General features: G+C 53.0%; 2 protein-coding genes across 11 annotated transcripts; both read left to right on the top strand.

The window, feature by feature from the left end:
• Positions 1–729: 729 nt before the first annotated feature.
• IL17RE (interleukin 17 receptor E) lies at positions 730–10497 on the top strand. Its single transcript, XM_082664358.1, has 15 exons — positions 730–810; positions 905–1027; positions 1648–1745; positions 2007–2166; positions 2261–2400; positions 3317–3385; positions 4306–4372; positions 5328–5503; positions 5584–5631; positions 5714–5762; positions 5937–6085; positions 8306–8374; positions 9089–9140; positions 9224–9322; positions 9811–10497. Exons 3-15 carry the CDS (start codon positions 1728–1730, stop codon positions 10365–10367), a joined length of 1653 nt encoding a protein of 550 aa, XP_082520484.1. The 5' UTR covers positions 730–810; positions 905–1027; positions 1648–1727; the 3' UTR covers positions 10368–10497.
• Positions 10498–11753: 1256 nt separating this feature from the next.
• Positions 11754–24558, top strand: IL17RC (interleukin 17 receptor C). Of its 10 annotated transcripts, none has more exons than XM_082663240.1 (19): positions 11818–12104; positions 12397–12418; positions 12614–12766; positions 13038–13112; positions 13204–13313; positions 14389–14500; positions 14831–14875; positions 16422–16561; positions 16786–16845; positions 19024–19078; positions 19160–19341; positions 19437–19487; positions 20440–20485; positions 20643–20764; positions 21032–21091; positions 21629–21677; positions 23544–23639; positions 23756–23794; positions 23890–24557. In XM_082663240.1, the coding sequence occupies exons 1-19, from the start codon at positions 12000–12002 to the stop codon at positions 24507–24509; spliced, it is 2142 nt and encodes a 713-aa protein (XP_082519366.1). In that variant the 5' UTR covers positions 11818–11999; the 3' UTR covers positions 24510–24557. The 10 variants fall into 10 exon arrangements, with proteins under 10 accessions (XP_082519367.1, XP_082519365.1, XP_082519373.1 ...); XM_082663248.1 differs by lacking the exon at positions 11818–12104 and adding an exon at positions 12132–12235 and having other exon boundaries at positions 13204–13302; XM_082663241.1 differs by lacking the exon at positions 19437–19487 and having other exon boundaries at positions 11754–12104; positions 23890–24558.
• The last annotated feature ends 24 nt before the right edge of the window (positions 24559–24582 follow it).

The raw sequence follows: 24582 nt of genomic DNA on the forward strand, positions 1-24582 counted from the left end.
GCTGGGTGGGGACATCTGGCTGGCACAGGCTGGTACAGCTCCCCACTCTCCGCCTGTCCTTTCCTGCTACCCAAGTCCCTGAGCTCTGGTGGCAGCCTCAGTGTGTTCTCTACATCGTCTTGAAGGGATGGATAGTCAAGGTCCTGGTGCACTGAGGGCCTGGGCAGGGTGGAGCTGGGAAGAAAAGAGCCAGAGTGGATGGGCTATTGGCTTCTGCAGACCCCGAAATTAGGTGATGTGAGGCAAAGACCCCAGGGAGAATGCTCCTCGTGGGAATACCTACTAATTATACTTCTATCCTTTCTTTTCCCTACTGGGCCCTGTGCCTTCAGGATGACAGTTTCACTGGTGAGTCTCATTCCCTGCCCTGCTCCTCTTCCCCATTCTTCCATTCTAATTTTTGGTTCTCAACCTGGGAAGTAGCATAGTATCAAAGAAAAAACACAAGGTGAGCCTGGATTTGCGTTGTAATTCTGCCACATACTCCATGCATGACTTCAGGCCATGCACGGTTTCTGAGGGGTATAGGAGCACGGTAGAAATGATTATACAATGAAAACAGCTGTCCCTGAGCTGTGGGGAGGATTAAATGAGAGCCAGGTAAGTCTCCAGGCACTCTCCCTTAATTGGTCCCACAGCAGTCAGTAATACAACAATGATCCTTCCTGTTTTAGGGTACATTTTATTATACTTCGTAAGGCATTTTCCCACGCATTACGTTACTTGATCTTGACAGCAGCTCCACTTTATGAATGATGAAGCTGAGACTTAGAGGAGTCTGTAACTTGCCCCAGCTCAGTCGGCCAGGATGTAAGTGGCAGAGCTCAGCCTCAAGTCCAACTTTTCTGAGGCAGGAGGGAACTCCTGGGACCTTACCATTTGATTTCCTTTTCATCTTTCACAGGAAGGTCTGCCCAGATTCCTCGCCATACCCTATCGGCCTTTCCCCCCTCCCCAAAGCCTTGGCGTGCTTGGCTCTGCCACTGTCCCTGCTGTTGGTGCCTGCATCTGGTGTCAGATCCTTCGGGTATGAGAAACAGTCCTTTGGGCCATTCTTAGTGGAGATTGGAATTGGGGGAATTTGGGGGGGCCCCTAGGCTGACGCTAGTAAAACGTATCCTACTAGAAGAGATGTTTGTCCTGTTGTCAACCTCAGCAGAGAATTAGGCCCTCCTAAAATGGCACACACCATGATTGATATTTGTGAGTTCAGTTGTATCGTTTTGTGAAGGTGTTTCTCCTTTCAGCTGGTACCAATTCTTGGGATTAAAATGGTTTAGTTCTATGAATTTACTGTTTTTACCTTCTATCTGTAAAGTAAGATCTGTCTTATTCAACTCTACATTTTCATTGCCTAGCTCAGTGCCTGGGGCATACTAAATGCCCACACACTGCTTAAGAATTGACAGTTTTTAATTGTTCACTGTTATAAATAATGCTACCATGAACATCTTTGTATATACATAGTTTTTCTCTACTTAAGAAGAGAAAAAGCTTTTTTGATTGTATCATAACTTAGGACTAAAGAAGTTTGCGATCATTACCCTCCCTGATCTAAAATGACTGACTGTCCAACACTGGGTCACATCTCCAGGTAGCGGAGGGGCCGTGAAGGGCTGGATAGTAAATGTGTCATTCCCTGTGCAGGTCTTCAGTGGGACTGGCTCCACCTCCTGGTGCAGAAATCCAAAAAGTCTTACAAGTTCCGGTTCTGTAGGAGGCACACGATGCCAGCATCTGCTCAGGTACTCTCCCTGTCAGTTCCAGCCCTTCCCTACACCCCACAGCCCTTCTCTTTCTGGCTTCTCATTCTGTTCTCCAGCCATAAAAGAGAGTTGGAAAGAGTGGACTCAAGAAGACTATTCTGTCCATTACACAGTTAGGGACACTGAGCCTTAAAGGTTGAGCAGCTCGCCTGTGGTGCCCTGGATTCCAGAGACAGGAATAGAAGCCAGAGTTCCTGATTCCTGGCCTGAGGCCAGCCCAGCCTTGCTCTCTGCCTGCAGAGGAAGCTGCTAAGTAGCCGTTGCCTGTCTGAGAAGGGCCATCACATCTCCGTCCCCTCCCCAGACACCTCCCACAAGGGGCTGCGTTCCAAAAGAACCCAACCTGCAGATCCAGAGAAAGGGGAAGGTCTCTCCAAACGTGGCTCACAAAGGCTTGGAGGTAGGCACATCGTGTGACTGGAGATGGTGGAGCCAAGTCGTGGTACCTGTGCTAAGGCCAAAAGACAAGGCCACCAAGTCCCCCTTCTCCCCAGGGCCTGAGTTCTCCTTTGACTTGCTGCCTGAGGCACGGGTTATTCAAGTGACCATTCCTCCAGGCCCTGAGGTCAGTGTGCGTCTTTGCCACCAGTGGGCACTGGAGTGTGAGGAGCTGAGCCGTCCCTTTGATGCCCAGGTATGGAGGGCCATCTGCCTGTAAAAGCCAAATCACACAGGGCTGGAGTGAAAGGACCTACCCATTATACAGATGGGGAGACTGAGTCCCAGAGAGAGGTGGTGATTGTCCAAGACTTCCTTACAAGTCTGAAGTGCCTAGCATGAAGACTTCTTTGGTCTAGACAGAGAACTAGGGGGCCTTGTCTCCTGGCAGGAGAGGAAGGAGAGGGCAGGCAGAGACCTGGGGCAGCCATGAATGCCTAGCAGAGAAATGGATATGGCGCTTACCCCCAGTGAGAGGACCCTCAGTGAGATTCAGGTTGCATTAAGAGGACTTTTCAGTTCCCCCAAGAAGCTGTTCTCCTGAGAAAATAACAAAATGGTCACATCTGTCTTGGTACCCTTCCATCTCCCTCCCTTTTGTCACTGCTCCTCAGAGAATGAGATGTCCCCTATTCTTCCGGCCTAGGCCCTGACACTCCACCTCAACCTCCAGTTGTCACGGATGCCCTTGTATACAGTTGGTACCATTTGAAGGGACTGATGCTGTACCCGAGTCCCTCAGTTCTCCACATTTAAAATGGCGATGATGCCTCCCAAGATCACCATGATGCTAGCATTTAATTAATTGAGTTGGTGCTTCTAGCACCTAGCACCCTCCCTGGCATATAGTAGGGGCTCAATAAATGTATATTCCTTTCCCCATCTCCTCCCCACTCCCCTCATTCCATATATTGAGACACCTAGAGCAGATGGTCAGATTACAGGGCAGAGACCCCCTGAGAAGAAATTTCTCAGAGGAAGAAATGTCTCAGATAAGAGGAAAAGTAGGGTATGTGGTGACCAAGGTCCCAGTTTTCTCCTGCCGTTTTCCAGGGTGCCTCTGCTCTTTCTCAGGCCCCTCTTCTTCTCTTCCTTTGCTGCTTTGTCCACAGAAAATTGTGTCTGGGGGCTGCACTGAAGACCTGCCTTATGAATTCCTTCTGCCCTGTCTGTGCATCGAGGTGAGCAGAGGAGAAGGTGTGGGTGGTCCATGGCTTCACTCCTAGGCCACCCAGATAGCACCATTGGTCAAGCATATCTCCACTAAGTCAGGTTTTAAAAGGGCTGGTGTTAACGAGATGCTAGGGAAGACTGGTGCCAGCCTGACAGTGAGCCACACACAGAGCCAGGGATGGAGGTGTCCTGCTGACCATGGCACATTCCTGGGGGTGAGTCCAACCTCAGCCCCACCCAGACCCAGCTTGCCTTTGTCGAGACCCGGCCTCAGCCCACAGAGGCAGGATAGACAGCTGCCTTCACTGGGTGTTCTGAGCTGTCACAGTGGGGGCTCGTGGCCACTGCAAGGCTCCATATGGCCCCAGAAGTCTCATCCCCACTAGCCCTGCGTGGAAGTCCTCCTCCTCTCCTTGTAAGACTGAGGTGCCTAGCATTAAGACTCCTTTGGGCTAGACAGGAAAGGCGGAGGCCTTGTCACCCAGGAGGAGACAAAAGGGAGGGTGCAGGCAGAGACCTGGAGCGGGGAGCACCTGCCAGGGGGATAACATTGGGTGTTGGGCTTTCAGAGGGAGGGGCCCTATGGGACACTCAGCGCCTTAGGAATCGCTGAGAGTGGAGGCCAGGGAAGGCCAAAGTTGAGGAATGTGGACCTCATGATTTGCCTCTTTGTGGGGATACGTTCTCCTCTCCAGGAAAAAAGGACTCAGCCCCTCACCCACTGATCTTGCTCCTATAGTCTGGGGTTCCTCCCTGAGTGCCAAGTGCCACCCACCGTTGCCCACACCCCACACTTCTTCTCCTCGGTGCCCTGCCAGCTCAGGCAGCTTGCATCTGGGCAAGGTCAAGCCAGAATGAGTTTCAAGTCTGAGTGATGTAGGGAAAGCCATTCCTCTGACCCTTCTTCCCTGCTCCCCTGTCCCCACAGGTGTCCTACCTGCAAGAAGACACCGTGAGGCACAAAAAGTGTCCCTTCCAGAGCTGGCCTGAAGCCTGTGAGTGCTACTCATGTGACTCTTGCTCACGCACAGCTTCTCTCTGTCTCTCCCCCACAAACGTACACGTACATGCACATACACACACACGCACTTGCACACCCTCTACACCTGCGTTGGAGAAGGTCCCCAGAAGGCATGCAGGCACTTTCTCTGGAGTCAGTGGGGGCAAGTCATGGGCTACCATGTCTAGCAATCAGCCTGCCAATAAATCAGAGCATTGAACATTGTACTAGCACTGTTCAGAAATATCCACCCCAGGAGGTAATGTCCTAAGAAGATGGACCAGAGGGCCTGGGCTCCCATCCCAACTCTGCCACTCATTCTTCTCCGAGCCTCAGTTTCCTCATCTGTAAACTAATGATACTTGCCCTGCCTCACTTTCCAACTCCTTATGAGGCTGGAGTTCAATATTATATGCGAAAGTGGTTGGTGACATCTGTGCATACTGTTGAGCCCAGCTTGCAGAGACAGGATTCTCAAACATGACAAATGAACAGCTCAAAGCATCCTATGGTCCAGGGCAGGGTTGTAATTAAGGAATAGACTGTAAGGCGTGAACTTAGGGGAGGGAGAAGCCCATGACGGCTGTCCATGAGTAGAAAAGGTCTCCTAAAGGGAGTGACATCTGAGCTGGGCTCAGAAAATGCGCAGGATTTAGAAAGGAGAGAAGGGAGGGGAAAGCATTCCTGATTCTGAGAGGAACATAAGCAAAGATATGAAGATTTGGAGTTTGGGGAGCAGCAAGGAGTTGGCCAGAGTGGAGGTGCAGGAAGGAGACGAGACAGCTAAATAGAAGAGGCAACAGGAGGGGCAGGAGGAGGCATGCTCGTTTATCAGGCACCTAGGCAGACCAGGGCTGTGCCAGGCTCCCTCACAAATATCATCTCCCGATGCCCTGGGGATGGGGCTCAGGCCTCCTGGGCCTCACTCTCTGCCCCTGCTGCCTGCCCAGATGGCTCGGACTTCTGGGAGTCGGTGAACTTTACTGACCACAGCCAGCACAGTCAGATGGTCATGGCCCTGACACTCCGCTGCCCACTGAAGCTGGACGCCTCCCTCTGCCAGAGGCGGGGCTGGCACACCCTCTGCGAAGACGTCCCCAATGCCACGGCTCGAGAGTCAGAGGGGGTGAGATGGCCTCCCTAGGACCTAGGTGGGCAGGGCTGGGGCCCAGGGCCCTGCTCCCTAACTCCCTTCTCCCACCACAGTGGTATGTCTTGGAGAAGGTGGACTTGCACCCCCAGCTCTGCTTCAAGGTACAAGCATGGGCAACACGGGAGGGGGAAGGGTGTGCATGGTGCCTGGAGCTTGCTGACTTGCCATTCTTGGATTTCTCAGTTCTCTTTTGGAAACAGCAGCCACGTTGAATGCCCCCACCAGACATTCGGTGAGCCAATAAGTGACCCTGGCTGGGACCCCTTCCCACCATTTCGCCCTCATGCAACTGCGGCAAAGCCAAACTCTATCCCTGCCCTGACTTCTCTGTTAACTGCAGCCCGGCTTCTATCACCTCCCACAAACCATCATCTATTACATGATGCCCTTTCCTACCCCCTGGCAGCCCCATCCTGGAACGTGAGCATGGATACCCAGGCCCAGCAGCTGGTCCTTCACTTCTCCTCAAGGATGCCCGCCACCTTCAGTGCTGCCTGGAGCCACTCAGGCTTGGGGCAGGACAGCATGGTGCCCCCTGTGTACAACGTCAGCCAGGTATGGCCTAGCCAGGGCTTGGCCCCCTCTAGAACCTCTTGATTAGAGCACAGCAGGTGGAGGCAAGCAAATCTCTTACAACATCTGGTTATTTATTTACTTGGCCAGCCTTTGTTCAGCTGCCTCCTCTGCCAGTCATTGGGGTCTTCAATGGATCAGTTTCTAATCCTTTTCTTTTTTTTTTTTTATAAATTTATTTTTATTTTTTATTTTTTTGGCTGTGTTGGATCTTCATTGCTGTGCGTGGGTTTTTTCTAGTCGTGGCGAGTGGGCTCAGTAGTTGTGGCTCACGGGCCCTGTAGTTGTGGCTCACGGGCTTAGTTGTTCCACAGCATGTGGGATCTTCCCAGACCAGAGGTCGAACCTGTGTTCCTTGCATTGGCAGGCGGATTCTTAACCACTGCGCCACCAGGGAAGTCCCTCTAATCCTTTTCGATTTTGAACCTACAGGGATAAACAGAGACAAGAGACTGGCCCTCCCACTCCCAGCTGTTCTCTGGCCCACTCGAACTCCCACCACATTTTATATTGATGTCTTCTCTTGAACCAGCTGTCCTCTACCACTACTCTCCTGCCTTCCTCCACAAGGCTCCTGGCAGACGTTCTCTATCTTTGGGAGGCAGAGCCCCAGGAAGCTGAAGTGCTCTTCGCAGAATACTGTAAACTACTGACAGATTTAACTCTATCATGTGAACTAACAGCAGTTTGACTAGCAGACTCTCTTCTGTGTATCTGACATAAAAACCACCATCAAATATATCCGCAAAACCACAGCACCAAGCTGACTAAGCATAGCTAGCTTGTTTCAGTTCTTTCTTACTTACATGCAGCTTGTTTATTTGTTTTGTATTCTGTGAGGGCTCCCAAGCCTACAGGTGGTAGGAAATGCTTAAGATTTAAGTCGAAACCATGCTTAAGATTTACGACAAAGTCATGTGGGATAACTTAAAATTGAGAGCTAAATCCATGGACTCATTTATTTTTGTGAGCTGAGAACGTCATTGAGTTTAACCACGATTTGAGAGCTACTGCATCGGCACCTGCTCACAGCTGGCTGGAGAATGGGGTCTGGGGCAGGGCTGGGGTATGGGGTAGGTGGTGGAGGGTGTTCCCAAAGGGTGGAGACTGATCAACTCTCTAACCAGCACCCAGAGCACAGGGTGAAGCCACATCCTTGCCTGTAGACAGATGGCAGTCAGTTCAGCATGCATTTATTGAGTGCCTACTCTGTTCCCACTCTGTATTAGGCCCTGGGAGATACAAGAAAAGTATATAACACAGTCTGCCCCTAAGGAGTCCATAATGTAATAACAACTGCTCCTACTAAATGAATACACATTGCACTGTGTATTTTTTAATATTTATTTATTTATTTATTTTGGCTGTGCCGTGTCTTAGTTGCGGCACATGGGATCTTTTAGTTGCAGCATGCGGACTTCTTAGTTGCGGCCTGCGAACTCTTAGTTGTGGCATGCAGACTTTTAGTTGCCTGCATGCAGGATCTAGTTTCCTGACTAGGGATGGAACCCGGTCCCCCTGCATTGGGAGCGTGGAATCTTACCCACTGGACCACCAGGGAAGTCCCTGTACTTTGTATTATAAAGGGGGTTCACCTGCATATTCCCATTTGATGCTTTCAGTAACCCAATAAAACAAGGATTATTATCTATCACACACAAATGAAGAAACTGAGGCTCAAGGAGAAAGGAAGTCTCTCTCCATGCAAAGATCCCACAGCTAGGAACCACAAAGGCAATAGTTAAGCCTGACTTTGTTAGCTGTGGTCTCCTGACTACAACTTACGTTCTTTCCAATGGACAAGCTGCCCCTTCAGGTGCGCAGAACAGAGAAAGGAGGCAGCATATAATTAGCCTCCTGGTTTGTGAGCTGCTAGAGGACAGAGACAATGTCCTTGCCTGCCTTGTCTCCTCAGGGGCTGGCACAGAGTAGGCACCCAGAGTATGTTTGTTGACGAGTGCCTGATTGCCTGATTAATGTTTATCTGTGCAGCAGTTCAGATCTGGGAATGATCAGCGGGATCTGGGAATGAAGCCTGGGAAGGCTTCTTGTCAGGGGTGGCTCTTGGCCCTAAGCCTGGGTAGGGTTTGGGTAGGGGTGGTGGGTAGAAAGGAGGAACACAGCAATGGGCAAAGACTCAGGGGCTGGACAGAGCCAGATCTGCCTCTATGGGGACAGTCATTCTGCTCTTTTTTCCCACAGACTCAGGGCTCAAGCTCAGTGACACTAGACCTCATCGTTCCCTTCCTGAGGCCAGGGAGCTGTGTCCTGGTAAGGAATCCTGCCCTCACTCTGCTGCATATACTCCCCTGTCATCTATACCACAGGTGACACATGGGGCAAATCCAGTCTATAAAAATGTTTGACTTGGCCAGCACGGTGTTCAAAATTGGAATTAGTTGCCACCACTTAAATATTGGGAGATGTCACATTTTAAAAAGTTGATTTCTGGCGTCTCCTGAAAAAAATCAGAAAACCTGGTGCTTTGTTTCCACATTCAGGCATGGTGATCATGGGCTGGAGCTCAGTGGTGTCTGATTACTTCAGTCAGGGCCTGTGCCTTCCACATCCTCATGGATGCTCTGGTTAACTTTGGGTTTACTTTCTTTCTTTTTTGATGTGGACCATTTTTTTAAAGTCTTTATTGAATTTGTTACAATATTGCTTCTGTTTTATGTTTTGGTTTTTTGGTCCTGAGGCATGTGGGATCTTAGCTCACTGACCAGGATTGAACCCACACCCCCTGCATTGGAAGGCAAAGTCTTAACCACTGCACCGCCAGGGAAGTCCCTGGGTTTACTTTCTGAGTTTGCCACTCTTGACCTTGTTCTGTGCCCAGCCAGAGCTGGACCAGACACAAACCCTGTGCTGGAGGAATTCCCTATCCAGGGGGATTCCCCTTCACTATCCCCATGCCTTATTCAACTTCCCCTGGGAGGAGGGTTTACCCTGGCTTACAGGGATTGGGGGGCTCTGTGCCCTCAGGTGTGGAGGTCAGATGTCCAGTTTGCCTGGAAGCACCTCCTGTGTCCGGATGGTGAGTTCTTGGGAGGGGGAGGGGGAGTGAGAGGGAGGTTGGGCACTGAGGAGCCGGGCTTGGCCTCACCCTTCTTGGCTCAGTCTCTCATAGGCTCCTGGGGCTCTTGATCCTGGTACTGCTGGCCTTCACCACCCTACTGGGTGTTGTTCTGGTGCTCACCTGCCAGCGCCCACTGTCAGGTAAGCTCACTGGGGGTAACCTGGGGATTCAGACTTCCTTGGCTCCTAGGCCAGTTGCCCCCATCCCTCCCCCGCCCAGGCTCCCTTCCGAAAGAGCCTTGTCCCTGCCGCTGCACCCCCCTCTCTGTTACCCAAGGCGGTGAGTCTCATGCCCCCTAGTGGGAAGGAATGGTTAAGGCAGGGCAAAGGTCCTTCTGCAGGTGGTTCACTGCACCAGTCTCTAGGCCAGACGCTAGTGGAGCGGAAATCCAGCCTGCGCTGCACCTGGCGCCCTAGCCCTCTTCTCTTCCTGGGCACCTTTATCTAATTAGCCCAAAGGCGCCCTATAGGCCTGTAGGCTAAAGCTGCCTTGGGTACCCATCCCCAGCGCAGATGAAGAAAGGGGAGGTGGTGGAGTTAACCCTATCATGTAGCGCTGAGGCCTGGGAGGAAAGGGCTGGGCTGTCCCTTAGCCCCCCACCCTGTTCATCTGTTGCTCCCACCCCCAGGCCCAGGTCGAGCGCGGCCGGTGCTGCTCCTGCACGTGGCGGACTCCGAGGCGCAGCGGCGCCTGGTGGGAGCGCTGGCTGAACTGCTGCGGGCCGCGCTGGGCGGCGGGCGCGACGTGATCGTGGACCTGTGGGAGGGCACGCGGGTGGCGCGCGTGGGCCCGCTGCCGTGGCTCTGGGCGGCACGGGCGCGCGTGGCGCGGGAGCGGGGCACCGTGCTGCTGCTGTGGAGCTGCGCCAGCCCGAGCCCCGCCGGCGGCCCGGATGCCCGCGCCGCACCCCTGCACACCCTGCTCCGCGCCGCCCCGCGCCCGCTGCCGCTGCTCGCTTACTTCAGTCGCCTCTGCGCCAAAGGCGACATTCCTCCGCCCCTGCGCGCCCTGCCCCGCTACCGCCTGCTTCAAGACCTGCCGCGCCTGCTGCGGGCGCTGGACGCGCGGACTTCTACTCAAGCCACCAGCTGGGGCCGCCTCGCGGCCCGGCCGTGCCTGCGGGGTCGCGTGGAGCTGTGCCGCCAGCTGGAACGCGAGGCCGCCAAACTTGCCGATCAAGGCTGAGCAGAGCTCACCGCAGTTCAGATGTCTGTGGCTGCAGGCCTAGGGGCACTGGCTGGAAGCCCCGAATGAGGCTTCTACCCTGGAATCGTTGGATGCCTCCTAGGGGCCACTGGCCCCAAAGCCTTACGCTACCTCCCAGCCCGGGAGCGGGGCATCACACTCACTGTCCCAGCCCGTTCCCCACGTTCCCCCAGGGTCCAGTCTCTTCCTCATGCTTATGCTTGAGGGTTCTCTCCCTCAGAGCCCCCAGGGAGAGTCACTCTTTCCTGAGAACTCCTCTGACCTCAGTACTGTTGTGAGTGGGGGATCGTCCCACTTCCTCTCTCCAAAATTCCAGAGAATAGTCGTCTGCACGTGCTCCAGTCCAGGCCAGAGAGGTTGGGACAGGGGTTGGGGAGGCAGGAGACATGGCAGCTCTGAGTGGGAGGTGGCTGCAGAGGGGGTGGGGGGACAGAAACCCCTTTGGGAGCCAGGGATCCCCCTTTTCCAGACCGGGGCCCTGCCCAGAGTGGGAGGAAGGGAGGGAGGGAGGGCTCTGGACCCAGGGAAGGAGGCTTTGGCCCTGGGTGATGGGGGCAAAGGTGGGACAGTGGAGACTGAGATAGAGAAAGTTGAATAAAGGTGAACATGATGGATAAACTAAGAAACACAAGGTGCTTTTCCAGTGTGCCCGGGGTGCTGAGTTGGGGGAAGGGTCAGCAAAACCCTGCCTGGCGGTTGTTATGCATCATTTTCTGGGCCCAAATCCACATCCATGTCTGTCATATTCTCACAAGCAGTGTCTCCCTGGAAATTTCCTTGATCCTCACTGTGATTCTTCAGAGAGAAGAGAAGAAAACACAGGTTCAGAAAGGTGGTGTGGGGCCACAGTCACGCAGCCAGCCCATGGCAACAGCACAAATAGGACCCTGTCTTCCTGGCTCTGGGTCCTGGGTCCCATCCACCCCTACCCCTCGCTTGAGCATAGGCCGGGAAGAGGCGAAAAGCTCATGTTACGGTGCCCCTTGTCCCTGTCTTTAGAGATCGTGTCCCACAGTGAGGCCCAAGGGGAATGTCTGAAGGAACCTGGGGTGGCCAGTAAGAGGGGCCCCGTGGACACCAAGATCCCAGAGTCACGTGGGAAGTGCAAATGCCCCAGGATTGCCTAAGGCCTTGGTTGTCTCAATGGAGGCTTCCTCCTTAGGGACTCCCAGAGTGAGTAAGAGCTCCCTCACTCAGCCATTAGGCCACCACCCTCTCCAGGGGCCCCTCCCAGCCAGGTGTCAGCATAGAAGGAGGAGAAGGGGAAGAGGAGGAGAGGAAAAGAGGGAGGGAGTGAGGCCACCACTCAGGTCCAGGCTGCTGGCTCCCAGGCCTGGTGTTGGTGGGAGGGGCCGGGCGGGGCGGGAACAGCCGGCTGCCTGCCAGGAGCCAAAACGAAAGCACTCTGGCAGGGACTGGATGGGAGTCACGACTCCTGGGAGAGGGCGTGCGCAAGCGGCCCAGCGCCGGGACCCCGAGACTGGGGAGGGCTTCCGGCCCCTCCTGCCCGCAGGCACGCAGCTGAGTGGGAGAAGAGGTGTGGTGTCAGCCCCCCTTCGGGGGGCGGGCAGGACAGGGCCTCAGGCCTGGGTGCTGCCTGGCACCTGGAAGATGCCTGTGCCCTGGTTCTTTCTGTCCTTGGCACTGGGCCGAAACCCTGTGGTCCTCTCTCTAGAGAGGGTTGCGGGGCCTCAGGACACTGCCCGCTGCTCTCCGGTGAGTCTGGGACTGTAGGAGTGTTGAGGAAGGCTCAGGGCTCGGTCTGCGGCCATTGAGGCCCTAGCCTGGCTCCTGCCGCTGCCATCACCGTCAGAACTGCCCTGGCTGGTCTGTCGGGTGCTGATGGGGTAAGAGAAGAATGGGGAGGGGGCAAGAGCTGGGCCTGAGCTCTTCTGGGAGGGACTTGGAAAAGGGAGCCCTAGAAAGAGGTAGGCGGGTGGGGGGGCCTCAGGAAAAGGTGGTTACATTTGGACGCATAAACTCTAACTTGTCTTTACCTCCTTCCCAGGGCCTTTCCTGCCACCTCTGGGGTAAGTAGCCCTATTTTTAGAGAGGAAAGATCTTCCCAGGTGGGCAGAAGGGAGGGGAGCTGTTCAGTCCCATGCCCTCACCACCTACCCTCAGCCCAGGAAGAGCCCAAAGCTCCTTGGCCCTCTGGGGTTGTCAGGTGCAACCAGATTCTGGGTCTGAGAAGCTTCAGCTCCCACCCCACCCTTCACACACAGATGGTGATGTGCTCTGCCTGCCTGGGAGCCTCGTGTCTGCCCCAGGCCCCGTGCTGGTGCCCACAGGCCTGCAGACAGAGCTGGTGCTAAGGTGCTACAAGGATACCGACTGTGACCTCTGTGTGCGTGTGGATGTCCACTTGGCTGTGCATGGTGAGCCTGTCATCCCATGACTGGGCATTGGTGCATGTGAGTGTGTCTGGAGTGGGCACGAAGACCAGGGAGGGTGTCTGTCAGGAAGCACGGGGCATCCTCAGTATTCTCCTGGAGGACACTGGCCAACGGAACCCCCAGGTCACACTGGTCTCCCCGCCCACACCCCCGGCCCCAAGCCTGGCCTCTGCTTCCTAGCACTGAGCTTCCTGGAAGGAACCCAAAACCAGAGCTGGGGCTAGATCTGAGCCTTGCTCTCGGGTCATTCCAGGGTACTGGGAAGAGCCTGAAGATGAAGAGACGTTTGGAATTGCAGAGGACCCAGCGATTGAGGAGCCTAGGAACGGTGAGGAGAAGCCGGCTGGCCCAACTGCCCCTCGCCAGAGCCTTGCCCAGGGCCCCTGAGCCTGACCGACCCCTTGCCCTGTTGCTCACAGCCTCTCTCCAGGCCCACGTCGTGCTCTCCTTCCAGGCCTACCCTACTGCCCGCTGCGTCCTACTGGAGGTGCGAGTGCCTGCTGCCCTCGTGCAGCCTGGTCAGTCTGTGGTATGCGAAATAATAATGAATTTATGAAGGGTTTTCACGTGCATTATCTCTTTAGGTCCTGATTCTAGCAGGGCTGTGAGCAAGTTCTTTGAGTCCTTTATGCCTCAGTTTTCCTGTCCGTAAAGTGGGAAAAAGAACAGTCCTACCTCGGGAGTTCCCTGGTGGTCCAGTGGTTGGAATTCTGCGCTTTCACTGCCGAGGGCCCGGGTTCGATCCTTGGTTGGGGAGCTAAGATCCCACAGGCCACCCAGTGTGGCCAAAAAAAAAAGAATAGTCCTACCTCACATAGCTGTTGTGAGAGTAAAATGAGTTGATATGTATAAAACACCTGGTATAATACCCAACACGGAAGAGTCTCAGAAAGTTTAATTTTTCCTTTCTTTTGTAATCCTCAAAACTACCCCCATGAACTAGACATTATTATTGCCCTCATGCTCCAGATAGAGAAGCTGAGGCTTGCAGACGGGAGGTCTGTGGGCTGAATCCACTTTTCCGGATTCCCTGCCATACTGTCTGTGGCTGCCCCACATGTACCATGTCTGTCCCCCCGCGGAGCTTCTCCCAGCCTCAGGGGGCTGCTCATGGTTGGGATATGTATCTCCACTTGGGCCAAGTCACTCAAACTTTGACTTCCCTCCTGTCCCCAGCCCCCAGTCTATATCGTCTTACCTGGAAAATAATGGGAGATCACCTGCTGGTCCCCCTCACAGGGCAATCATGAGGCCCACTGAGGCACTGGGAGTGAGAACGACTTCTGTGGGGGGGGCCTCCCACATTTGTGCTGGGGTCTGGGGTCTCTGATCACCTTAGCTTTGGCACGTGACCTGGAACAGCAGGGATGAGGCAAGGACTAATAGAGTGGGGGCACTAATCCTGGCCCTGCTGCCACCCCTCCTGAGGCTGTGTGCTTTAGAACTGGAGGCCTTTGAGGACATGTTCGCAGCAGAATTGGGGGCCATACAGTATGAATAGTCATTGGTTGGGAATAGGGCAGAGTGTGAGTGGAGCAGACCATGGAGAGGAGCCTCAATTCTGAGCCCTATACCACCAGCCTTCCGCCACCCTCTCCTCACAGGGCTCTGTAGTATTTGAGTGCTTCGAGGCTGCCCTGGGGGCTGAGGTGCGAATCTGGTCCTACACTCAGCCCCGGTACCAGAAGGAACTCAATCTCACACAGCAGCTGCCTGGTAAGTGGCCCCACAGCCTGAGGGGCCCCGAGTGCTGGCCCCTTAGTCTCTCTCCCCACCGGCCACTGCCCTTCTGCTTTAACCCCCTTCCTCGTCCCGGCCGCGCTCAGGCACTCTCACTCCCAGCTGCCCATAGTCAGTCCCTCATGCCTCCTCTCCCCAGGTGACGTTGCTTCCCAGTGTCTGGGGAAGGTGCTTTGGGCACTGGAATATATATGGGTGGTATTGAGGGGACAGGGAGCCCTTCCCAGGGCTCCCCATGGGTCGGATTGCCCCCATTCTTTCTTTGCCCCCAACCCCACTAGAGGCTTTTCTGTGATCTCTCCCCAGACTGCAGGGGTCTTGAAGTCCGGGACAGCATTCAGAGCTGCTGGGGTAGGAGCTAGGGCCAGCAGGGCTGGGAGGAGGGTGAGGGTGGGTCTGGAGTGTGAGGGACCCTTGGAGTGAACTTCAGGTCTGGCTGCCACATCCCAGAGGCTCACAGAGCTCTTTTATTCGTTCATTCATTTATCACAAAAGAACTGCGGTAGCTCTTACTCAGTGCCAGGCATTTAGAATATAAAGGTGAATCTCTCACTTCTTAGAACAAATATTTATTAGTACCAGGAACATCTAGTGGCCCAAAACATTGTCAAGATTACGGTGCACCCCGCCCCCATATATTAGAATAAAAATAATATTAAATCATAAAATAAGGGCTAAGAAACTCAAGGTTCTGATGATTTTTCTCACGTACTATTTGGACTTTGTTCATATTTTTGTTTTGTATTTTCTTTTTTATCATGGTATAACATACATACAGAAAAGTGTGTAAGGTGCACCAATTTTAATGTCCAGTTCAATTAATTTTTACATATGTATACACTTGCATAACTACCAGCCACATCGAGATAGAAACACTGTGATGCTTTTGAACTCAAAAGATTTCAACTTCATTTTCTATTTGGGTTCTTAAATTTAAGCTTGATGCCTCTTTGGTAATTCATTAAAGACTACTCAGCACCAGAGGTTTGAGGATACAGATACACATCATGGATTTCATGTCTTTATTCATTTGGTAGACACTGATTCACTTATTCAGCAGATATTTATTGAGTCATTACCCTGCTCAAGGAATAGCCCTAGGCACTGGAGACAAACCAATTAAAAAAAAAAAAAAAAAAACAACTGACAAAAATCCCTGCCTTCACAGAGCTGATGTTCTACTGGTAGTCGGGGTCAGGGTGGGGGTGATGGAGGACACGATAAACACATGGAGATGTGAAATATGCAATAAGTTAGATGGTTATTAGTGCTATGGAGAAATTTCAGGGAAGGGGGATAGAGAGGTTGGGAGTTGGAGTGGTCAGTGAGCAAAAGACCTGAAGGAGGTGAGGGAGGAGCCATGGGGTATCTGAGGGAAGAGGGTTCCATGTGAAGGGAATAGCCAGTGCAAAGGGCCTGAGGCAGGAGTGTGTCTAGTGTTTTTAAGTATTAGTAAGGAGGACAGTGTGTCTGCAGCAGGTTAATTAAGGACAAGAGTGCTAGGAAATGAGGTTAGAGTGTTCACAGCAGCCATACTGGGGAGGGACTTGCAAGCCACTGTAATGACTCTGGCTTTTACTCTGGGGTGATGTGGGGGCCATCAGAAGGTTCTGAGCAGAGGAGAATGATTTATTTTACAGTGGTTACAGGTACTTCTGGCTGCAGAGGGAGAAGCAAGAAGAAGAGCCCTCTCCAGACCCCATACTGGGGCCTACATGGGTTCAGTCCTGGGCTGTGGCTGAAGTCTGGTCTGACATGGAGACACAGGCTCTGCCCTCCAGGGGCCTCCTAGTCTAAGGGCTTTGAAGGAAACTCCAAAGGGGCAGTGGGTGGATGTGACCCAGGCTTGGGTGTACAGAAGAGGTGAAGGAAGTCTCTCTCTTTGCCTCCTCCGCAGCCCTGCCCGTGCTCAACGTGTCTGCAGATGGCAATGACGTGCACCTGGTGGTGGACATCCCTGAGGATCAGCGCTTTGGCCTCTCCCTGTACTGGAACCAGGTCCCGGGCCCTGCAAAACCCTGGTGGCACAGAAACCTGGTGAGGCCTCTCCCTCCCCAGGTCCATTCCCACTGCAGGCCGATGCTTGTGCTGAAGTTGCAAGTGCATTATCATAGGGCACCTTTGAAAAGGACACAGCCACCCACGCCCAAAGCAAGGAACGTTGCTGGGGGAATGGCTGCCTGCCCGGTGTCCTTAACTTCGGCTTCCAGCCTTCCTCTTCCTCATCTTCTTCAACTTCTCTCCTTCTGCTTCTCCCACAGACTGGGCCGCAGACCATTACCTTGAACCACACAGACCTGGTTCCCTGCCTCTGTATTCAGGTAGGAGCAGAGTCCAGCTGGGTGCCCGGGGACAGGGATTAGGGAACTGGTGAGACGGTTGGCCCTCACCTTCCTGGTCTCACCACCCTCCACACTCCTCTCTGAGATGGAAACTGTGGCTCCCTAGGGGGACTGGCCCTCCCTTGCACTTTGCTGTCCTATGTTTTCTGCTTGTACATGCCCTGAATGCTCTTCGTGATCCTCTATCCCCAGCACTTCTACTTGTGCTTCAAGGCCCCCTTCAGATGTCATCTCCCCCTTGAAGGCTTCCACTACTCCTCCAATTCCTTCTTTGTGCTCCCCTGGAGAGTAGAGCGTGCGCTGTGAACTCAGACTTATTTGAATCCTGACTTGCCATTTGCTAGCTGTGTGACCTTGGACAAGTCACTTCACCTCTCTGAGCCTGTTTCCTATCAGTAAAATGGGAATAAACAGTACCAGCCTCACAGGGCTGTTATAAGGAAGTGTGCCACTTCCAGCTTATATATGTTATAATAATATATTCTCCCTCTGATTATACATTTAATTGGTCATCAGGTCCCATCTGTTTTACCTGTGACATTAATGTCTCTCATTCCCACTACCTGAAATGCCCTCACTTCTTTTCTATACACCCCAATCCTTCTTTTCCATACACCTCAATCCTTCCAGTCACCTCTTTCCCAAAGCTTTTGCCCAACCTCCTGGCCTCTTCTGTCTCCAAATCTTCTTGCATTTCTGTCTTTTCTTTTCTATTTATCATTTATCACTTGTTTTCTTATTTGGGCACCTGTCTCTTCTTGCATACCACAAATCCTCAATAAATGAGTGATTGATTTATTAATTTGTATACATGTCTTATCCTTACTACAACTGTGAATTTGTAATTTCCTTGAAGGCAAGGAAATGATATCTATTCTAATTTAGTAATTTCTCCAGAGCCTTGCACAATAACTGGTATGTAGTGGGTGCTAATTAAGTTTGTTAAGTGAATGAATGAGTGAATGAGTGAAACTCTACTGCCTAGCACAGTGATAGGACATATAACAGACACTCATGAAATGTTTGCTGTGATATAAATGTCCTCACTGCCAAGCCCAATGCCTGCTACGTAGTAGGTGCTCTTATACATTTGTTGTATAAATTAATTTATTATCCCTAGTGCTTTAGGACTAAGCCAAGAATGGGTGCACTTAAAAAGTCTATTGGGTACTTCCCTGGTGGCACAGGGGTTAAGAATCCGCCTGCCAATGCAGGGGACACAGGTTCGATCTCTGGTCCGGGAAGATCCCACATGCCATGGAGCAACTAAGCCCGTGTGCCACAACTACTGAGCCTGCGCTCTAGAGCCCGCGAGCCACAGCTACTGAAGCCTGTGCGCCTAGAGCCCATGCTCGGCAACAAGAGAAGCCACCGCAATGAGAAGCCCGTGCACCACAATGAAAAGTTGCCCCTGTCTGCCTCAACTAGAGAAAGCCCGCACGCAACAATGAAGACCCAACGCAACCAAAAAAGAAAAAAAAATGTCTATTGGAAGAAAAAATGAATAAATGGACGTGTCCTTAACGCTGTGCTGAGAACCTGTGCTAAGTAGGTTCTCACAGAGTGATTGTGGATTTAATTGTTAAAAGTCCCTATGCCTACCACAGTGCTAAGACACATAGTAAATACTCATTAAAAATTTGTCGAGTGAAGATGTTGCCAGATGTTGGCATAGGGCTTGCTGGAAGAATAAATGTGTGCAATTCTAGGTCCTTGTAAAGGGCAAAAAGACTTGGGCATATGTTGGTGAAATACATCCTCCTTCCATATCCAGTATCCCAGAGGGATTAGTTCCAGGATCTCTGTGGATACCAAAATCTGCAGATGCTCAAGTCCTTTATATAATATAAAATGGCGTAGTATTTACACATAACCTACTCACATACTCCTGTATACTTGAAATCATTTCTAGATTGCTTATAATAACTAATACAATGTAAACGCTATGTAAACAGTTTCCTGCAGGCAAATCCAAGTTTTGCTTTTTGCAACTTTCTGGAATTTTTTTCCCCGGAATATTTTTGATCCGAGGATGCAGAACAGCGAATACGGAGGGCCAAGGAGCACTGACTGTATGGGCTGAGTGAATGCATCCCCAGGGCTTAGCAGAGTGCTGGCTGGGGTGAACTGACCTGTGGAGCCCCGTTTCCTTTCTAGGTGTGGCGTCTAGAGCCCGACTCTGTCAGGACCAGCATCTGCCCCTTTAGGGAGGGTGAGTGGACCGGCTCTGCCAGGGCGGGAGCGGTGCGGGCGGGACCTGGTGGCACGCAGTAACCAGACCCTCTCCCTGCAGACCCCCGTGCACACCGGAACCTTTGGCGTGCCGCCCGGCTGCAGCTGCTGCCCCCGCGGGCCTGGCGGCTTGACGCGCCGTGCTCACTACCCGCTGAGGCCACACTGTGTTGGCAGGCACCGGATGGGGGCCCCTGCCAGCCGCTGGTCCCACCGCTGCCCCGAGAGAATGTCACTGTGAATGTAAGCGAGGCGGCAGGAGGTTCCCGGGGTTGGGGAAGGAAGGGGAACCTAGGGGCCCAAATTTAATGACCCCACCCATTACCCTCTTTCCACAGAAGGCTCTTGAGTTCCCATTGCTGAAAGGCCACCCCAACATCTGTGTCCAGGCAAGAAAGGGGCGCCAGAGAGCCAGGCTTGGGGTCAGGACCTCCCGGACTCCCAGTCACTGTCTTCTGAATCCACTTTATCCTTGGGTCCCTGGAGCAAAGTGGTTACCAGCTTCCTCTTTAGGGGTTCCACTACTTATTTACCGGTGCATGGCGCGGGACCCTGGGCACTTCACCTCTCTGAACATCAGTCTCCTCATCTGTTTAATGGGGATGATAATAGTAACTATTGAATACTTCAGAGTGGTTATGAAGATTAAACAATGCTTCATCTTAGCAACGGGCACAAACTAAATTCTCAATAAATGTTAACTGCTTTGATTATTGCTATAATTATCCTATTTCTCTACCTGTAGAAATGGGTTGCTTTATAACTTCGAAGGGTAGTTATAAAAATATTAATTCCAGATTTATTGAGCCATTATGTTTCAGGCACTGTTTTAGGCTCTTGGAACAGATATGTCAGTGAATAAAACCAATAAATGTTCCCACCCTTAAAGAGTTCATGTTGTAATGGAAAAAGGCAGACAATAGGCATAATAAGTAAATTATACAGTATGTTAAAATTGTATATAAATACTATAGGAAAAGGTGGGGAAGGATAAAGGAGGGTTGGAGTTGCAATTTCAAGAGGGGCAGTCAGATGAAGCCTCTTTGAGAAGGTGGTTAGGTGAGAAGGGAGTGTATAAAGTGTTCTGTCAGAACTGAAAAGAGTTAATTTATGGCCGTAAGACCCTTTAGCACAGATGACCTCACAAGGCTGAGGCTGAGAAAGATGGAGTGATTCCTAATTACTCAGCCTTGAACCCAGTTCTGCCTAAGGTCAAGTCCAGAGTCCAGACCCCACCCCCCAACCTGACAGGCCTCCCCTTGTCTGTCCCTTCTCTTCTGGTTTTTCTGGCTTCAGCTTTTGCTTTTCCTCGTGCCCCTAACCCTGGCCCCTTCTGAGCAGGTGAGCACCTGGGAGAAGCAGGAGCTACAAGAGTGCTTGTGGGCTGGTGAGTGGGACCTGGGGGAGGCTGGGGCAGGGCCACTGCAATAGGGGTGGACCCTGGAGGTGCCAGCTCCTGGGGGTGAAAGTCAGGCATGGGGCAGGGGAGTGGCAGCCCTCAACCAGGTTGGGTCTCACTCAGAGTGGGCTTTCACCCTTTCCAGACTCCCTGGGGCCCCTCAAGGATGACATGCTGCTCGTGGAGACACGAGGCCCCCAGGACAACAGATCACTCTGCGCCTTGGAACCCAGTGGCTGCACTCCACTGCTTAGCAGGGCGTCCACGGTGAGGGATGGGGGACCCTCCTTCATGTCCCTTTCCAGCTCCACTTCAAATCTGGCCTCAAATTTTCACTATTCAATTTCCCCTCCTCTGTGCCAGGCCCTGTGCTGGTCTCTGGGAATGTAGGGGTAACTCAGACCTGGGCCTTGTTCTCAGTGGCCTCTGAAAAGTCTCCCAGACCCTCCTCCCTACTATTCTGCCCAGCTGTAGCCTGGTGGCCTCCTAGGTGTGGTACCTCTAGGTGACAGCACCCATCCCTTGGCTTGGCAGAGGGCAGCTCGTCTTGGAGGGCCGTTACTACAAGATGTGCAGTCAGGCCAGTGTCTTCAGGTGAGTAGGTGGCAGGAGGGCCCTCCCCAATGCCCAAAGGCAACAGGCCTCAAACCCTGTCTTCAACCTCTTCTACCTCTTCCTGTGCCTAGCAGGAAAACTGTCACTCTTCAGGGGCAGGGGCCTCCTCATTGCCCCTCTAGCATCCACCCACCATCTGTGTGTGCTTATTTTGTGTCCAGCCCCAGGGAAGCTAAGAGTTGAAGAAGCATAGTTCCTGTCCCCAAGTTGCTCATGGCTGAAGAAACCAGCAAAGAGATAACCATTGGGTTAAGACAGCTAATAACCAATGTGCTAAGTTTTGGGTTCCAGGGAGAGCTTCAAGGAAGGGTCTTTTCATGTGGGCCCAATCTGGCACCAGTAGCAAGGTACAGTCCAGGAAATAGGCACAGCATAAGCAAAGGCAGAGCAGCTTGCCGCTGCCGTGTGTGTGTGTGTGAAATATGCAAAGCTGAGGCTGGAAATTTGGGACCACACTTGATGGGTGTTGAATACCAAGCCGGGGGCTCTGGATTTGGTTTTGTTTGTGTCTTACAGCTGTGGGACGATGACCTGGGAGCACTGTGGGCCTGCCCCATGGAAAAGTGTGAGTATTACAAGAACTGCCCTTCTTCTCTGTACCAGGAGCTGGAATCTTGACAGGGACCATTCCTGGGGGGAGCATACACAATGGCCTTAGCCTTTCAATCAGAGGGTCATTGCTTCATTAATTCAAACACCACAAGGGGCGCTTGCAGGGATCCCAGCATCACCAAAGAGACACGTTCCCTGTCTCCATGCCAGCCATAGAAGCTAGAAAGACATTAGCTAAACAATCATTTAGGAAGTGTGGGCTATTGAAGCATTCACTATAAAAGTGTCCAAAGCCCTGAATGCATATAATGGGGACCTGACCTAGTTCAGGGGAAAGGTTGGAGGTGAACTCTGAAGGCTGAGCTAGATGAAGGGGGAAGAGATGCATTTTTGTGAAGACTCTGGGGTGCTTTTTTGAGGAACTCCAAGGTAGCCAATGTGGCTGGAGGGTCTTGAGAGATAGGCCTCTGTCATGAGATTAGGATGCAAGGGCCATGTAGGGCCTTGGGAGCCGATGTAAGCAATTTGGATTTTATGTTAAGAGTAGCAGGAGCTTCCCAAAAGGCTATAATCAAATTTGTATTTTTTAAAATAAATTTATCTATTATTTATTTATTTATTTTTGGCTGCATTGGGTCTTTGTTGCTGCTGCGTGTGGGCTTTCTCAGCTGTGGCAAGCAGGGGCTACTCTTCATTGAGGTGTGCGGGCTTCTCATTGTGGTGGCTTCTCTTGTTGCAGAGCACAGGCTCGAGGAGCGAGGGCTTCAGTAGTTGTGGCATGCAGGCTCAGTAGTTATGGCTTGTGGACTCTAGAGCACAGGCTCAGTACTTGTGGCGCACGGGCTTAGTTGCCCCGCGGCATGTGGGATCTTCCCGGACCAGGGCTCGAACCCGTAAAAAGATCTCTGGGGGGACTTCCCTGGTGGCACAGTGGTTAAGAATCCGCCAGCCAATGCAGGGGACACGGGTTCGAGCCCTGGTCCGGGAAGATCCCACATGCCGCGGGGCAACTAAGCCCGTGCGCCACAAGTACTGACCCTGCACAACAACTGAAGCGCACACACGTAGAGCCCATGCTCCGCAACGAGAAGCCCGCACACCGCAATGAAGAGTAGTCCCCTGCACGCCGCAACTAGAGAAAGCCTGCATGCAGCAACAAAGGCCCAACGCAGCCAAAAATAAATAAATACATTTATTGAAAAAAAAAAAAGATCTCTGGGGCTGCCATGTTGTAATGAATTAGAGGCATAAAAGAGTCAGAAATACCAGTTAGAAGGCTCTTGCAGTCATCCAAGAGAGTGAGGTCAAGGGTCCAGCAACCCTAGGCTTAGGGGGCAATAATCTTTTTTTAAAAAACATTTATTTATTTATGTGTTTGGCTGCGCTGGATCTTAGTTGTGGCACGTGAGATATTCACTGTGGCATGCGGGATCTTTAGTTGCAGAATGTGAACTCTTAGTTGGGCATGTGGGATCTAGTTTCCTGATCAGGGATCCAAGCCAGGCCCGCTGCATTGGGATCACGGTGCCTTAGCCACTGGACCACCAGGGAAGTCCCTTAGGAGTCAGTAATCTTAGCTGACATTTGAGCACTTAATATGCCCAGCACCCTGTTCAGTGCTTTATGTGTATTAATACATATAGTCCTCCCAGCAATCCTGTGAAGTAGATATTATTGTTATCCCAATTTTGCAGAGGTGAACTGAGGCAGAAGGGGAAGTCACTTATCCAAGGTCACCCAAGTAAATGGATCTATGTTCATACACTGACCCTGTGAGCTGTGGACGTCGGGCAAATCTCTTCATTTCTCTGAGCCTCGTTTTTCTCCTTCGTGAAGTGGGGGTCTCTAACAAGCCTGTCTTCTCCCCTGGGTCTCCTAGACATCCACCGGCGCTGGGCCCTGGTCTGGATGGCCTGCTTACTCTTGGCCGCTGTGCTTTTCCTTCTCCTCCTCCTCAAAAAGAACCACGTGAAAGGTGAGCGCTTCCCGGCTCCCCATTCCCCAGGGGCAGGACTCCAGTGGACCTGGGAGCTGGCCAGGAGAAGGCGGCGGCTGGGCTCACCGGCTGCCTCCGCTCCTCTCCCCTCACAGGGTGGCTGAGGCTCTTGAAGGAGGACGTCCGCGCGGGGGGTGAGTGTGAGCCAGCGCCGGGCGGGGGGCGGCCCCCAGAGGGCCGGGCCTCGGGCCAGCTCACGTCTCCGCTCCTGCTGTGTTCTTTTCCACAGCGGCCGCCAGAAGCCGCGCGGCTCTGCTCCTCTACTCCGCCGACGACCCTGGCTTCGAGCGCCTGGTGGGCGCCCTGGCTTCGGCGCTGTTCCAGCTGCCGCTGCGCGTGGCCGTGGACCTGTGGAGCCGCCGCGAACTGAGTGCGCAGGGGCCCCTGGCCTGGTTCCACAAGCAGCGGCGCCAGACCCTGCAGGAGGGCGGCGTGGTGGTCCTGCTCTTCTCGCCCGGGGCCGTGGCGCTGTGCCGCGAATGGCTGCAGGACGCGACGTCGGCGCCCGGGGCTCACGGCCCGCACGACGCCTTCGCCGCCTCGCTCAGCTGCTTGCTGCCAGACTTCTTGCAGGGTCGGGCGCCCGGCCGCTACGTCGGGGCCTACTTCGACAGACTGCTGTCCCCGGACGCCGTGCCCGCCCTGTTCCGCAGCGTGCCGGTCTTCTCACTGCCCTCACAGATGCCCGAGTTCCTGGGGACCCTGCAGGGGCCCGCAGCCCCCCACCCCTGGCGGCTTGCGGAGAGAGCGGAGCAGGTATCCCGGGCCCTGCAGCCCGCCCTGGACAGCTGCTTCCGGGCCCCGGGGTCGGGACGCGGGATGGGGCCTGAGGCAGAGGACAGGACTTGAATAAAGGCAGACGCTATTTTTCTACCCGTGTCTCCCACGTGTGTCTCAGTGCCCCAGCCGCTGGGCCGAACTG

Source organism: Grampus griseus (genome assembly GCF_964374135.1).
Source record: "Grampus griseus genome assembly, chromosome: 10".
In the NCBI taxonomy this organism is placed as follows: domain Eukaryota; kingdom Metazoa; phylum Chordata; class Mammalia; order Artiodactyla; family Delphinidae; genus Grampus; species Grampus griseus.